Source organism: Euwallacea fornicatus, chromosome 11 (assembly GCF_040115645.1).
Source record: "Euwallacea fornicatus isolate EFF26 chromosome 11, ASM4011564v1, whole genome shotgun sequence".
NCBI classification, from domain to species: domain Eukaryota; kingdom Metazoa; phylum Arthropoda; class Insecta; order Coleoptera; family Curculionidae; genus Euwallacea; species Euwallacea fornicatus.
Window position 1 is genome coordinate 4,805,263 of NC_089551.1, and position 17,815 is coordinate 4,823,077.

A 17,815-nucleotide genomic window follows, 5' to 3' on the forward strand; every position below is an offset into this window, starting at 1 on the left:
TGGTTTTTAAGATAAACATTTATTAAAAGTATATTAATATATAACACCTGATAAGTTACAAGCAGCTCCTAATAAAGTAATAACGTTTTAATAAACCGGCGTAATCAATTTAATTAACTGTTAACATTTCGTAGAGTACACGGTATCGAATTATTCAAACAGATTAAGTTGGCTGGTCGGCGTGGTTAACTTTAGATGAGGAAGCATGCGTAAATAAAGGAGTTATTTTGATTGGTCTAATGGGAGAAGGCGGAGAAAATACGAGGGTAGGTTTTACTTCCCCTCCGAGGGCTCTAAAATATTAGTTCAGTAACTTATAGCCTTCGGGACGAAGGGATTCAATTAAAGAACTCCTTTGGGCTATCGATTCACTCTGTCTCACAAAATTGACAGTTGAGCAGGCAGAGTAAACAGTCACTTCTTTTCCCAGTTATGTCTAATTCGATTCGAGAACAGAAATCGCGCACTGTGTATAGTATCGATCAGATTTTGGGATTCAGTTCGTCGACGGAGCACTGCGGTAAGATGAGAATTTGATTTAAAATTTTTCTTTTTCTTAATACCTGTAATAGCTTTTAAGCGGAAAAGGGGCATCTCATGACGAGGAAAAACGTAAAATTTGCACTACCTAGCGATCTAAAGAAGATATTATTTATTGCTGAAAACCCCTAAAGTCGCCCTGAAAAACGCTATTCAGCATTGACTCAAACGGCCAGTAGATTACGACCAACATTTCAATCACGCCTAAATTCACATACAGACGTACAGACCACGGGCGCAAAACTTTTTCCATTACGATCCTGTGCCAGCATTTTTTTTACATGTTAATGATCTCAAGGTAGTGATTTTTTCCTTAAAATTGGGCGGTTAAAAAAGTAAATTCGGTCATTTCTTCGACACCTCGTGGTTCAACCTCTAAACGAATACGATTACCTTCGAAGCAGATAAAAAATATATGCTCTTATAAGGAAAAAATCGGGGTCTGAACTGAAATTTTCGCTCAGAGTCGAAACGGCCCATCTTTTAGTTAATTTTGAGAGTACCTGCTAAAAGCAAAAGACTGCAAAAACCGGCTTCTTCCAAATCGTCGACGAACTCGTCTTGAAGGAAATATTTGCAATTCCTTACAGGGTGGCGAAAAATATGATGCGAATTTGTTCGATTTCAACCAACCGCTTTCGGTAGCTGCTGTTATTTCGGAACCGTCGTTGTAATGTAATTTGCGGGTCTTGGTCGATATCCCGAAACCTAGAGGCGGATTTTCGTTTTTTTCATAATTTTTTAAAAATCAACAAACCCGCATTTTTTATTTAGTTGCCCTGTGTCTAGGCATTAAAATTCATTTAGTGCGTCTGCAAATCGTAGGTTTTACGAGCAACGGAAGATATCTCGGAACATATTTGAGGTTTTTTGATTTTTGCTCCATAAGAAAAATTACATAAAAGCTTCCATAAAGTTTCCATTTTTTATGAAAATTTAGCAAAAATTATGATCGCTACGCAACTACAGCAGCGCTAATGGCATTTTGAAAAATTTAACTGGAATTTCTTTTGTGTTTTACGAATCAAGTCGGTGCATCATAAATGGATAAATCGACCAATAAATGGAAGCTTATTGTGAACACATTACAACTAGTTACCTCTCCAAATTCATGATAACTTCTTACCCGCTAAGGGATAATTATGAACATTAACCAATTTCATTAGCAACTTCGCAAAAAAGACATTTTAACTGCCTTATTGCGCTAAGGTTATAAATTTAGCTGCTTTATTAGACCAAGGCTGTAATGCATAAGTTTATGGCTGCAAAATAGTGTCATAAACCGCTATTTACAATCAAATCGGACAAAAGTATATTATTAAAAATTTATTACAGATAATTAACGATTTATCGAGTGGATTTTTAATAGAATTGATAGAGCAAAAATAACTCAAATAGGATGACAGAATAGGGACACGCTGCTACCATCTTTCAAATTTAGAGTTGCTCATATCTAAACTAATTTTTGTTCATAATATCTGTCCAGAACTCAGAAGAATGTGTTCAAATATTACATTTGCCTGGTTCTTCTGATTTCCACATAATAAAAAACCTTTTTGTCTCCTCTCGCAGAATCCTGCTCGTTATACAAAACATTGCGTGTTGACTATGTATTATAGTTTTATATACAAACGTCTATTTCCCTTAACACCCTTGAGAAATAGTACGTCGTAAGACTAGGACATTGTCGATATTATTGAGTAACATGGTCTGAGGTCTCTTTATCAGATCCTTCTATTTCTCTTCCAAATGAAGATAGATTTATAGGTCTATTTACTACATAGTATATGCTTTTTCTTTAAGGATGGAAACAAGAAAAAACAAACACCATTTTGGTGAATTTTGGACGCAGCTGTTCGGTTTTTTATGCTTAAGGCGATTTTCAATTTTTCAGAAATTTTTTATTTACAAAAGTTTTATTTTTCAGAAATTTGTATTGTTTCAGTGGTAGAAGTATTGTTGCATCAAAATCATCGTTTCCTACACATGGAACTTACCGTACTCGTCCAGGGCTCACGAGTTAACCATTTCGTGCTCGTTGTATAAAAGAGGTACCATTCCGCGATTCTTGCTCGACATTTTACTACGCGGTCCAAGACCACTCAGTTGAACTTATTAATAAAATCAAAATGCAAATGAATTAATATTTATTTTATGCAAATAGTAGCAAAAATTAAAATATTTATTCTCTTTTGTCTACTATAAATCCCTTCCTCTAGACAATCAGAATCTTTTAAAATTTCTTTTTAAACAACGATTTATGAAATATTTTTGGCCCAATTTGCTTTAAATGCGACTGAATTAATTGATGCTTGCTTGGACGATGGATTTGAAACAGTTTTACTTAACTGATTCATTTTCGTACAGCTTCTTCTAATAGATTTGTTAAAGCGATTAATCAAAGTGAATCTTTTAAAACGCATAGTGTCTTTTTATGAAAAGTTACACAGTGGATTTGATTCATTTCACTCTGGTGCAAGTAGGATAGGATGAGAATTTCCTGATTGATAAATTACCGCAGAAACGTATGACCGAGTTGAAGGTAGAAGACAAATTGAATTTGTCTGGACATTTTTTAATTTGACCGTCAACTTCAATAATGACAAAAATGTGTAACGCCTGTGACGTAAATGACAGGTGACAGTTGACATTTTTGACCTATTGAATGAAAGTGGCCGGTAATTTACAGGAAGAATAGATAAACAAGTAAAATATATTTGTTTCACCAGAGATGTTACAATTCAAATTTTAAGTGACGAAAAAACTATATTAACACATTTAATTTTATTGGAGAATTTATAGCTTAAACACAATTAAACTCATTTTAATTTGGAGTAATTATAACAATTTAAAAATTTTACGGGTCAAAGGTTTACATATCTCCTATTAAATTTTGCCGGAAACAAAAGCCGCATATTACCACGTTCTATTTTCGCCCATACATATCGAAACGACAGTGGGATGTTAAAAATTAACTTTATTGTTTACAGAATAGGAATTTTTGACGGTTTGTGGATGAGTATGGTAGGCCAAAGAATAGTCTGATTCTTACATAATGGTGGTGTATTATTTCTTATACAATCTCACAATTGAACTATTGACATAAGCGCGCCCAAGTGATCTGTTAAGGCGAGCTGGATGACCATGATCCGCCATGTTCATTGTCTACCCGTTCGATCATAGTTATCCATTATTGCGTGTCTCGGATCAAGAAATTTAGGTAAATTTTGGTAGGTTATTAAGGGAGTCCTGGATGGTGACTTTAAAACCCTTCTCCTCCAAATCTTTCATTCATTAGGCTATGGTGGATCATGGTGCTCAACAACTAAAGTTGAAGGTTAGAATATGGTGGGTGATTATGACTGGCGGTTTTCTCTGCGTCCTATGCCTCATGGGATGGGTTATTAAATTCCTATGAGTGTAAATAGACCTATTAAATCGTTCCTGAGTTGAAATTAGTGTGACAACTACCCCTCCTGTGTGATCTCTATGTTATCTCTATCTAGGCTAATTGTTGCTTCAGAGATCGCTTTGCTTTGTTCAAAAAGCAATGGGTCACGCCCGAGCAAATCCAAGGAGTCAAGCTGACTCCGACCTAAGGGCGTTACAAAATTAACGCTAGATTCGGGTCCTGATTCATGGTCCGTAGAATTAATTGAAACGCAGCTTTTTCTTCACTAAGTATTAACAATATTTCAGCCAAAATAGTTATTACTGCACTACCCGTCACTATCACTATCCTGCCCCATAAGTACTGCGACTTCCAATTTCGCTGGTTTGCGCGCATCCATACCCAATACCCATGTATCCACATCCAGTACCCAAATCAGCATTCAGTACTGGTTGCTGATTTCGTTATTATGCGGGTAGCAGGAATGATTTCTACATAAAACATTTCTTCATAAATGTTCGACCAATTTTCGATAACGAACCAAATTTACATCGGCGCATCCTCAGACTATCGTAGAAGTCCATACGTTGAGTAAGGAAAGTACTAGACTGTCCGCCAAAGTCATGTTCTTTTGGTAAAAGCTGTTGGATGCTCAACTCCGCCCGAAAATTATTTTCTACAGCAGTATAGAAATGAACATGAATGCTCTGGACGTGTTCGTGTTCAATACACATATACAGTTTAATAGAATAAATCGACTTTTTGAAAATGTTTGTGTGATCTGTACTGTGAACAACATTTACATTCTCTCTCTCGTAATGAGTTCATGCAGGAGATCTGTGATAGCCTGCCTATGTGTGAGACTGATAGAAAGCAAGCTAGGTATACAGAGGGTAGCAAGAGCTAGAAATTGATCAGATCATTTCTTATGCCCAATGCCATGTTATCGGCAAAAGGATGGAATGTGTTCGACTTGGGCAAAGGGTATTTCCACTGCTTCACCAGATACGCAGGGTTTGCTGAAGTCTAAAGTGTGCAATTTCATCTATTAATCCATTGAATAATTTTATTTCCTGCTACTGCGTTTTCACTTCTTTTGACCATCTTATGGCATTCAAAGGAAGTATGCAAAGTCGTCTATAACTAAGGTATAGTTATTTTTTAGGAGTTTCCTATCAACTTTCTTTTTCTTGATGCTTCTAATTTTCGCTCCTACTGCGTTCAGCAATGTCGAAAAGTCCAAATGCACTATCGGCAAAAAGTAGATAAATAATTTAAAACTATCAATAGCTCTGCAACAAATGATTTAAAGACTTCTCCTCCTGTAGACAAAGTTGATTTCAACTTATAAATAATATTCCTGTACATGAATATTTATTTTTTATTTTTTTTGCTAAGAGAGAAATGATAAATTCGGTGCATCAGAATGGAGAGAATAATCTTTGCCATTGTAATTTACTGGAACAATTATCCATGACTTTTGTAGAGAGTCGCGCTGAAAATGCCACGCGATCATGCTTTATCTGAAGATGTTAAATTAAAAATTATTGAAAAGTTTAAAGGTGGTGAAAAGCAGGCTTCAATTGCTCGACAATTTAATCTCAATTGATCTGCGATAAGTAAAACTATTTCATGTTTTAAACGTTGTGGAACAATGAAAAACCCTACGAAAACTGAAAAGCCTGAAAAACAACCCCCGCTGAAGAGAGGCTAACGAAAAAATTCGTTGTGGCAAATCCATTTGCATCTTCCACTACAGTGAAGAAGGAATTTCCAGAAATATCGCTTTTGCCTCGTAGGATTCGCTATCGCTCGAGTAGTTTGGGGCTTTATGGAAGGCGCCCAACAAAATTTCATTTTATATCTGCCAAAAACCGAGTCGCCAGACTTCAATTTTCAAAAAATCACACTGACTGAAGTATTTCGAAATGAAGGACTGTATTATGCCCAAACGAAAGCAAATTCAAATTTTTCGAATCAGATAGAGTGAAGTGGGTGAGACGGTCAAAACAGTGTAGGTTAGGCCCTAAATACACATCACCAATAATAAAACACGGCCAAGGAAATGTTATAGTGTGGGAATGTTTTTCGGGTTTTCATGAGAGTAGTGTTTGCCCCTTGATTAGAATACAAGAAAAGAAGGATGGGTTTCAGTATCTGGAAATATTGCAGAATCAAATGTGTCCATATACGAAAGAAAATATGCCGTTGCGCTGCTCATCTCAACATGATAACTGTCGGGATCGTTAAACGTTGAATTGCAGAAAACGGGATTTGCGTTTTGAATTGGCCAGCACAGAGTCCCGATTTGAACCCCATCGAGAACCTATGGATGAGTTAGATAGACAGTTGCGCTAATGACATCCAAGCAAATTTAAAAATCAAGACGAACTGTTCTTTACATTGAAAGAAGCCTTGGCTTCAGTAACTCCCGGATACATTGACAGCCTGATCAAGTCAATCTGATCTAATTGTATTGACGTGATAAAAATTAGAGGATACGCAGTTGGATACTAGTTGTTGTGAATATAAAAAGGTTATTAATAAATGTTTCTTTGCTTTTTGCTGCACCCAATTCATCAGTTATCTCTTAGCAAAAAAATTCAAAAATAAATACTTATATACGGGAATATTATTTTAAAATTTTATATACAGGACGATTAAGCGTTTAGGTTAATTTTTTTGCAGAGTTATTGATAATTTAGAATTGTTTCTACACTTTTGGCCGACAATGTATATGCCATTCCATGTTTTTGAAACTCTAGCTTGGCCTGGAAAGCACATCCGTTGCTTTCTGTAGTTTTGCTTCCTCTGGATATTTTCGCTGGTATAAATATTGGACAGTGAAGTTGTGTCCTTGCAGGTTTGAAATCCACGGCGTTTTTGACAGCATAATCGAAATCGATGGATTTTATTGGTTGAAATTCGGTAAGTAGGAGATTTGAAGGTTGCACTATTAAGTAACGCCTCATACGCCGAGAGTGACAATAAATTCAACTTTCGTGTACTTTACGAGGCTTCCGCTATTAGCTTGATGTATTTGTTTACATGTCGGTTCAAACTTGAAAGTTTAGGTAGTCTGGTGTTCGCCTCTTACTGCCATTTTACTCTTAGTAGTTGCAGTTTTAGGGTTCTTTCAAAAAAAAAAAAATTCAATAGACAAAAATTTTCACATCTCTGTCACATTCGGATCAAACGTGAAAGGCTGCGCAATGTGCGCCTCGCATATGTGACAAGAGATTTCGCTCTATTTACGGCCGCTCTGCTCTAACGACGGCCGTGAGGATTTTCTCTTAACTGACGGATGTGCGTGCCGTACATTAACAAAGGGGAGGCCCGCAAAAAATTTGAACCCTTTTTAAACATGATAAAATTGTTAGAAATTGTCACGTAATTACATGTATAAAATTTCACTAAAATCAAATAAATCATTCTATAAGAAAAACACAAAAGAAAAATAAAAATTCTCATGAACGCTCGGGACGTTTTCTCGGCAGTGTGATATGATAAAGCGGTATGCTCGGCTGTAACCAGGCAGCGCGACACGTAATAAATTGGGGATTAGGGGAGATATTTGGCTTTAACTTTTTTAGTTTGGCTTTTTATTACCTAATTATTCGTTAAATTGTTTAACGTTTGTGCTGAAAATGGAAGAAAATGTTCAAGAGGCGAGGTCCATACCAACAAAGCGGTATTACTGGTGCCGCTATATCGCACGCGTCTCTCTAAATTATTTTGCGTAAATTGGACAATGGTGCTCGAATCTTAGTGCACTTCTTCAGATTCTCCACTCGACTCTAAACTTGCAGGAACCTGGTGATCGACTTATCGGTAGAGTTGGTCTAATTCTACACCTACAGAGAAAATACCACCCCCTCCTCTCCCTCTATTATACTGTCTGCCTCGCCGGTTACAAACATTAAAATTCAAATTTTGAAATATCATAATCTGAACAAATTAAAAATATCGAAAAATTGCCTCTGCTTACGGATGAGCCGTGGCAATTTATTTCCGATTTATTTGGAAGCCGAAGGCGTTTTCGGCCTTTCAACGGTCAACAGACTGTGTGATCTCCGAACTACCATATTCCACAATAAGCAGAGAAGACAGGTCTGAACATTTAACGATTTTGTACTATTCAGGAATATTAGCCTCCATTAAAAAAAAATAAGAGTTTCCCAGAAAATAGAGCCCATCACAGAGAGGAGTTTAACTACATTTAGAGCAAATTGGTAACGATAATTCACGTACACGAGCTCTAAAGAAGGTAAAAATGCGAAACGCGAGGAGAAAATTAACGCTTGAGAATTTAATTAACGATTTAAACGAATTGAAAAAATAAAACTCGGAATTGCACCGTTATTGAGTGAATGAGTGAAATACGGGTACCGCAAGATGTCTCGTTAAATGGGGTCGCATAGACGTTTGGCAAAGACAAGACATGACCCCTTATTAATTGACTAACTGACCAATTTCGTGCACTCCCATTCCCCTGTATAAAGTTTTCTGGTGCCTACGCAGCTTATACAATGCGCTTGTAATCGGCTTAATAGCTTAAAATCTCCATTCGTAAATCGGACTAAGTTTTATTATTTGTGTATGTATACCTTTTTAAATCGTATGCCGAGCTGAATTAGCGTCCATTAAAGCTGAACGTTTAAACTGGATTAAGTAATTCAAATTCAAATGAATGTTGGCTATTGCATAAGTATCAAGAGGGTACAAATTGTAAATAGATTTAACAAGCACCAAGTTTCATTATTTAGGGGTGTTGTTTCAGGTAGTACCACCGAGGATGACAAGCACAATATCAGTAACTCCAACGAAGGTTCGGATGACTTAGAAGAATCTAGGCCAAGGAAGGTTCGGCGATCGAGAACCACCTTCACGACATATCAGCTCCATATCTTGGAATCGGCCTTTGAGAAGACGCAATACCCCGATGTGTTCACTAGGGAGGAGCTCGCTATGAGGCTGGATTTGACTGAGGCTAGAGTACAAGTGAGTATGCCAGTATATAGGGCGTTTCAGAGCTATTTTAGGGATTGTACGGTGTAAAAATAGAAGACGTCTGAGTGTAAGGACCTGCGTCCGCAAATGTCCCCCCACAGCGCTGCGACCTCATGAGGTTTTAAGGCAGTTTTGCGTAAAAATGTTTTTAGCAAGTTTGAGTGCTTTTTAAGTTAATATGTTTATACAAAGTAACACTACACAAACTGTTGAAAATGTCGTCCTTGACCTTAAATGCATCTGTTAAGTACCTTTTCCTAAATGTTTTTCTCAGCCCAAACTGATGACAGAAATTCTTGATCGTTACTTTGACACATTCACTCGTAGATTTTGAAAATTTTAAAAAGTTTGCGAAGTAATCGGTCTGTACGGAGAATTACACCAATCCGGGATTGGCAGATATGCATCATATGGAGACACAAATTGCAACGTCAAAACTGCTGAGGGCTTCATCAAGAACGTTTTCCCTCAAGGCCCCATCCTACTAAAAGTTTATTGCAGTTCATCGGCAATTTCCCGTAAGTGATACTTTGAAACCTAAAATGCAAGAAACTAATGCAGAAAGAACGGTAAGAACGGTTCATTTTGAGGAAGATGTCCTGCACATGAACCTTCGACTAGTACTCTTCAAGATATGCAAGATATGGGTGCAACTCACCTTTCCGTTTGGCAGATAGGACAACTTAATCCCTCTCATTTACATAAAGTCCAAGATTTGACAGCATCAATTCATCAGCCAAGAGTTCAGTTTTGTCACTGGCAAGCGATTGCTACAAGACGTCCTGTCGGAACTTCTTGAAAACGTCCCATTAAATTTGACAGCAAACGTGGCTGTAACATGATGGTGCCCCTGCACACCTTTCTTCTCGCGTCCGTCAGTATTTGAATCGGCCATTCGGACAATATTGGAATGGCGGAGGTGGTCCGGTTCCGTGGCCCCCTAAGTCACTCGATCTGACATCTTCAGATTTCTTTCTGTGGGAACCTGTGAAGGTTCGAGTTTATGAAATGCCAGTGGAAACAGACCAAGATCTGATTGCATGAATCACTGCGGCATTTGAAACCGTTCAAAACGATTATGTACGTCGTTTAACCAACTGCAATGAAGTTCAAGGACCGCATATTGAGTAATTACTATAGTGTTATTTTGTACAAATAAACTTAAATGAAACGTACTAAAACTTCTTAAAAAAATATTTTTTCATATAACTCTCTTGAAGCGTCAAAAGGCCGTAGCTCTTTGGGGAGTCATGTGCGGAAACGAACTCTTATACCCAAACGTCTTCTACTGTTACACTGAACAATTCCTAAACATTTGATCCCATTGTTCTGAAACATCCCGTATTTAACCATGTAATATCTTAAATTATTTAAAATACCATAACACGATAAAGAAATATTTTTAATGAACAGTAATGTAAAGTGATTAAATTAATTTAATGTAATTAACCTCCCACGAAAATTACTGCTTGTATTGCATTCAAGAATGCCTTACTGGTCGCTTAATGTTGCGCTGAACCAGTCAGTGGCGAATTACAGCAGTAATTTGCACTAGTGAAATTACCGAGATCATTTCCCTGGCCGGTCTGGCAATTTCGTAACAAACTCACGTGATTCAATTTTGCGACAATATACGTGCAGGATGTGATTAATTAAATTTTCTTCTTAATTAAGGTCCTAAAAGGTATTCGTGCACATAGTGCACGCTTGCTCGTCTTAAAGTAATTTACTGCAGAAAAAAGTCAATGTTTTCATTAAAAGGCGACATTTATGTAGAATTAGGTATGATATTGAAAACTAGCCGAATATCTCCCGAACCATCCCATTTTTCTGGATATTGCGGAAGAATTGTTTCCTAAGAGATGTGGATCGAAAAAATTTAATCAAAGAACTTGGTCATTTTCCGAACCTGTAGTAGACGATGGCAGTTGATGCTGCACAACATTCAGACTGGTCATTTATCGATGTCAGGAATTCGGTGTTAACTGGCATGGTTGGCTGGACATCTAACGTTTCTAAGCATTAATCCGATGTTATATCCGAAACATGTTTCAGTCCCTAAGGCAAAACTATTAGCCCAATAAATACATTTATTAACCCCAATCATGGCACGTCTCTGCCAGGCCGAGACACATACGGTATTAAAAATGGTTTGAAGAGAGACTGTAAAAATTTTGTAAGTTCTTTTAGCTCCAGCTCAAAAATACGCAAACTTCCACCTCCTTCTCTATATGTTCAAACAGTTTTATCTGGTATTTACGAAACGCAAATTGCTTCGCTTCACAATACTTCCAAGGGCATTAAAGATATGAATATTGGAAATAGAATTTGCGTGCATGCTGAGTAAGATATTATCGAAGTTTCCGAAGTTGTTGCTGGCATCGTTTGTTCTTTATGTGTCGACAAAAGTAATTCCAGCGGCATCAAATCTGGCGAAGGCGGCGGCCATATCACTGGTCCGTTAATTCCTATCCCGATTTGTTCAAAATTAACTGGTAGCAATTTAAGTATTTCACGTTTAACTTATTGCCATTCTCTGAAAAAGTAAGAATTGATTTGCAAGCTGGTAGTTATCTGGCGCAAGTTATAAATTGCGTTCCACCTCAATGACATCAACATTAAAAATCATCCATAAGTAAAATATTGGAATATCCTTTGTGCGACGCATTCAACTGTCCTTAAATCGCCGCTGAAAAGGCAATTATGAAAAGAGACAGCCCTCCATCATTATATACGTAGCAGGGAGGCACTTTAAATGAGACATCAGAGAAAATCTAGTGCCGGATCCAGTTCCGATTACCTCCATTGTGGCGAACAATGGGCAATTGCGCTCCCACTTCAACAGCTACAAGGCAGATTAATTATCTAAATTGTTACCAATTAAGTTCAAGTTAATGTCCATCATTAGTCGGGTATTACCGAATAAAACGCCTAATCATATAAGACTATTATATTCGAAATTTCGAGCGCAGTAGCGAAAAGGGCATTAAGTGATATTACCAGTTTCAAACGGGCTTTTTATATTGGGGGTTGCAGGAAAATCGATACTGGCAGTTAATTGCATTTCGCTCTGCTTCTATGATTCGCTAAAGGCTTAAGGGTCAAAGTGAAAGATTGTTCTCATTGATCTTGGGCTTTTCACATAATCCCCCAAATAGGACTCAATTGTGAGATGTAGGTAGGTGAAAAAGAGTTAAACCTCATGTGCATTAGGTGCAACTGTGACCCAATCGGCAATAGGAACGTAAACAACCCTTAAATTTGCGACTTTGAGGGTGGCTCTTTCCATTACCAATACGACTTGGTTAGATTTCTGGCAGGGGCTGATGGAAAAATTTTTGCGGAATGGAGTATCACTACAGAAATAATTACGCTACAAACTGCTTTGTAGAGTCCTCAAGCAATGCACAGAGAAGAGAAGGTTTGCTCGGTCGATTTTTTTTTATCGTACTCGGTTTCACTCAAATTAGGTGGTTTGCTTTTGACCCCTTAGAGCCACATATAACTACATTATGCACTTCTTCGCGAACGCACTCTACAATTTCTCCATTATGTCTCCATAAAAACGAATAAAAATAATTTCCCCAACCGAGTCGATGCCTCCAAAAATCTTGAAAAACCAACGCAACAATATTAGGAGATTGCGGTAATGGTCAGACCCTTCGAAAGCGACAAGGGGGGATGGAAATGGGACACGATAGCTACAGGCTATATCAAGGGATCTTTGGATGTTGACGTTTGGTCAAGCCCTAACTTCGTCATAAAAAGCGTTTCTTCTCCCAGTTAGTTGTTAGCTGGCAGCTGCTGCTCTCGAACTGGACGCTGAACAACCGGCCCTAAGTCCCACAGAGGACCATCCATGTTACAGCTGTTATTAGACGTCAGTTTTTCTAACTTTTTGACCACAAGGACACTTCCATTCTATCTCTTTGTGCCACAGGCCTATGTATGGTGTCCTCTCAGCGGTGAGGGTCTGCGACAAATCAAATTATTCAATGAAATGAAGTATCCAGAAGAACTAGTTGGTTTGCCTCACGAGGGCCACGTTTAGCAAAGAAACACACATTTTAGATTAAATCATTTAGTGTTTTGGACTGACTAGAATTATCTTCTTCTTTTTATCCAGTTTGAATTTATATTTAGGAAATCCTCAATTACTCAGCTACGAATCAAACAACCTTCAAAGCAATTGGTTTATTATTGTGAATAATCAACATCCTAACGAGCAAAATCCGTCAAAATTGGAATATAACATATGAATGCAATTTTCTAAGTATCTCACAAAGAGTGGGGTCCTTTTCGTATAGGATTTAAGCGAAAATAGCGTATATGAAGGTCTCTTTGGTGATTTTATTGATTGGGTAAGGGACACGTGTCTCTATTAATGTACAAACTTGGATGAGTGTAAATTTCCTAGCCAACTATTCATGGCTTTTCTATTCACATTTTGCTCGTACTTGCTTTGACCAACACTGAGGCTCGAAAATGTTGAAATGGCCTGACCCAATTCCATTTTAATAATTTATGTGGACTTCTGCACCCACGTTAATAATAATTAGTTTCGATTTAATAAGAAATTTCCTTCTTACGAACATCTCTAGAAATATTGGGAATATGGTCAAATCTTAATAAACGACAAATAACATGCTGATAAATATACAGGGTGTTTAAAAAATAGGCGGAAATATTTACGGGGGTGTTTTCCCAGGTCATTTTATGAAAAAAAGTTCCTATAAGTATGGGTCCGGAAATGTATCGTTTCCAAGGTACAGGGTGTTCATTTTATTAAAACAATGGTTTTTAAAAGATAAATCAAATATCTTATGATCGATTTTATTGAAATTTGGTAGCATTGTTTATAGTAACAAGAGGCTGATTGACTCTAACTAGATTAAAACTATTATGTCCAGTTGCGTCAGGGGGACACCTTAACCAAATTTTTCACTAAAAAATGTACACCACTGATTTTAATTAAATTTAGATATTTTTTTGAGATAAAGCAACAAAAAATACAACTCTTTTGTCTCTTGAATTTTCGTTGTACCTTGCTCCGTTTACAAGATAACAAATAAAAACCATTTTGTGGCATGTCCACTTACCAAACAAAAACATAAAAAAGAATCAAGGGTTTATTCCCTTATCCCTTAAAATATTTTTTCCTTTGATGATTTTTTAAAAGTTTTTAAAAATCGATCAAAAGATACTTGAATTATTTTTCAAAAACCGTTATTAAAAAAAATACACCCTGTATCTTGGAATACATTTACGTACCTATGTTCAGAGGAAGTTTTATTCACAAAACGACCTGAGCAATCACCCCCTTAAATGTTACCTCCTCTTTTTTAAACACCCTGTATATTTTTTCGCATCACTTTTAAAGCGATAACAAAAAATTGACAAAAAAAGTTTATTATTATTTAAAATTGTTTCTGTAGATCTAATCAAAACATTGATATCGGATGACTTTACCATTTGGGTAGTTCTTGTCTTGGGTATATAAAGGTGTTCGAATATTTTCGGAACGGTTCGAAGAAACGTCAAGATCAGGAGAACAAAACAGGGCTATACGCATGTTACAGCCTGGTTTGAAACAACGGAATGTTGTGTAATTGTCCCACGTTTCTGGAAAGCATGCTATCCAGGCTATTAACAAGGTTTCAGCAAACTGAAGACGTCACTGAAAGACGGCACGTAGGGCGACCGAAGAAAACCACGGCTGCCCAAGAGTTGCGCAAGATTGACTTATTACAGTTTCTGCGCGAAGAGACTGCGCCCGGTCTACATGTAGACATTTGGCCGATAGTCCAAGTTCCCATTGAAACAATTCCTTGAAGACTTAAAACAATAAACCTAATCTCAAGACGTCTTTTAGGAAGAGTTCCTCCTACCCAAGAAAAAAACCTGCAAGACTAGAGTGGGCCAGAGAGCGCATCAGTTAGTGTGAAGAGTGTCGTTTTGTATTTTCCACGGACGAATCCAGATTTGGCCGTTACTTTGATAGTCGGCGTCTTCGTGTTCGGATAAACCTTGGAAAGAAACACGAATACACCTAATCTATGAAGAAGACATAATCAACGTTATTCTGTCAAATTTTCAAGCTGCTATAGGAGAAAATTTTCCATTTTTGCACAGTAAGACCCGACTACAACTCGCAGCAATCATTTTACTGTATATAATGTGGATGCGATTTAAGATTTAGGTATCGAATATTTATCATTTCCGTCAAAATCGCCTGACTTTAACCCCATTGAACGTGAAAGGGACGCGTTGCAAAGAAGTGTTGAAGAACATCGACCACGTCCCCAAACAATGCCACAGCTTCGAAAACTTCTTCCACATGTTATGGGAAAATTTACTACAAGAGAAGAGAAACCTTCTTATTGAAAGGATGCTGAGATGTTGGGAAGCACTTGAGGAAGGAGACCCAATCTGAAGAAAGACTTTTTGTCGATTCATCTTACATACCGATATCCATGATGGAAGATTTCTTCGCAAGGTTTTATAGCTTGGCGAATTGAAATTTTCTCGTGAAGGGATTATCAACTTTTATAATTTGCATTATGGGGTTGAACAAAGTCAGCATCTGAAAAATTATGTTTTGTTTCAACATAAGTTTAGGGTAAACGTGTGGGCTGGTATAATAGGCAAGCTTTTGATAACCCCATTTTTAGCGAGACAATTTAAATGACGAAAATTATTTAGGTTTTTTAACAATTAATTTATCAAATATTTTGGATAAAATGCCTTTAGACGTAAAAGAGAAAATCACGTTTCAAAACGATGGATGTCCCGCCTAATTTCGAAGAACAATAAGGAAGTTTTTAAATAATAAATTTCCTGAAAGATGGATAGGGCGAAATGGTCCGATCTTATGACCTGTCAGTTCTCCAGATCTGACCCCAAGGGTCCATCATATATGGGGACGAACGAGGGAAGTAGTATAAAATGTGGAAATCCATTATTGAGACCATCTAATCTAAAAAATTAATGGGGCGGCAGACGTAATGAAGGCTGAAATGAGGCTAGAAGTAACCATCACAGACATTTCGGGCATGAAAATTAATCATAAGTAAATAGTATAATTAACGGATATATAATAAATAATTATTAATTTTCTATTTAATTTGTTAAATCGCCATATGATTTTGCGAGTATTTTTTTTCCTTTCTTAATTAAATATCTTATGCAGCATTAAGTCTGCGTGTTTCCATACAGCAATGGAAAGAGCAATGGTCCAAGAAGTTTTCGAAGATACGTGAACAACTCTTGAATTTGCAACTTACTTTTTTTTGGTTACAAAATCGAGATTTGGTACTGAAGAAGTTCACTTTTGTAATTTTAAAGGGCTGCAATTTTTTTTCCGTATATAAATTCCATAACATGTTTGATTTCGAGAAAATGCATATACAAGTTTATAGGAAGAAAGATAGTCCGATCAAATGCTTCATTAAATTTTTATTGCAACTTATGTAGGAGTAAGCAAAGAATTTGGCAAAATTCGCAAAAATGACGATATCACGATATGCGTAACACTTTGTATAATAGTATATGTACTTAAATGCTTTCAAAATCATTTTTTCTTTCGGAGTTGCACCGCTCAACCAAACACCCTGTATACGTCAGTAGAGACCAACGGCATACTTATTTTCAAGACGTAGTTTTTATGTTATTTTCGATTTTTCAAAAATTCTATATTATTTTTCGGTTTTCTTAAAAAAATAAAAAACATTTCAACAATCATTTTTTGCTTATTTTGTGATAAGAATTATAAAAAAAATAATTCCTGTTGTTAGCTCTAATCAATATCCAAAATACTTTAATATTCCTAACTTTTGTTGGCCGGTTTATTAGTACTTTTACCTCTTGATAAACAATGACCACTAACAGTCAATACACCATCTTGGCACCTTTCTACACCAGGTCAATACCCCGGCATATCATAGTTCATAGCATCGATTGCAAATTACCAACACAACAATCTTAAGTTACTTAAATACGCACATCAACAACGTTGATGTTCGCAGTAACTCGTAACGTTGTAACAACGTTGTAATAATGTGTGTCTCACGATGTTGCGACGTTACACAACGTTGTAACGACGTAAAATAAAGAGCATCTTCACTGTTCCAGGTGTGGTTTCAAAACCGGCGAGCCAAATGGAGAAAACGTGAGAAATCTCTAGGACGCGACACGAGCGCCTTAATCCACGCCGAACAACAAGGAATGGCGGAGTACCAAATGCACATGAGCCAACTTTCCATAAACGACACATTTTGGCCTCGAACTCAACTGCCCGCAGTGTATGGGAACACGCCGTTAGGGTTCCCTTGGGTGGCTAACCAAATGGGGGTGCCCAACATACAGGCTTTTTTAATGACAAGGTTCGCATTGGCTGAGAGTGTCGCCAAGTTCGGTACTTGTCTCAATGAGAAATTGAAAACTCCTCAAGAGACGAATTCTGGTGGATCCAGTCCTCCTCCGCCTCCATAGTTCATGTAGATGTTCGGGGTGTAGATATGTTGTATAAGGAGGGGTAGGTGAGAATTTTATACTGTTTCGTTAGATAATTTGTAGTAGTTATTATTTTAGTGATTGACATTGTATAGTCTTAAAGTTACGCGGCTGGATAATATAAATATATTTTTAATAGTTTACCATTCCTGTGTTTTACTGTTGGTCACATTTCAAACTTGCACAAAACAGTTAATTCCTGCTTCCTGGATATGGGACGAATTGAGAGTAATAGAACATTTTTTTCAAATAAAGTATCAATTGAGGTGTGCCTATTTATTTTAAGCATTTTCTTACCTTAAATGTAACATACGAGGATGTACTCGACTTGATAATTTGGCATTCTCAGGTCAATAAAAGAAT

The 17,815-nt window shown here is 37.0% G+C and overlaps 1 protein-coding gene across 1 annotated transcript; it reads left to right on the forward strand.

Annotated features, from left to right (window-relative positions):
• The first annotated feature begins 333 nt into the window (after positions 1–333).
• Positions 334–17,607, forward strand: LOC136342284 (retinal homeobox protein Rx3-like). The gene is made up of 3 exons (XM_066287941.1): positions 334–520; positions 8,712–8,932; positions 17,072–17,607. Exons 1-3 carry the CDS (start codon positions 433–435, stop codon positions 17,429–17,431), a joined length of 669 nt encoding a protein of 222 aa, XP_066144038.1. The 5' UTR covers positions 334–432; the 3' UTR covers positions 17,432–17,607.
• The last annotated feature ends 208 nt before the right edge of the window (positions 17,608–17,815 follow it).

Coding starts and splice junctions, on each gene's coding strand:
- LOC136342284 (XM_066287941.1), top strand. CDS start 433: ATGTCTAATTCGATTCGAGAACAGAAATCGCGCACTGTGTATAGTATC. Junction 521..8,711: donor TTCGTCGACGGAGCACTGCG/GTAAGATGAGAA, acceptor GTGTTGTTTCAG/GTAGTACCACCGAGGATGAC. Junction 8,933..17,071: donor TGACTGAGGCTAGAGTACAA/GTGAGTATGCCA, acceptor TCACTGTTCCAG/GTGTGGTTTCAAAACCGGCG.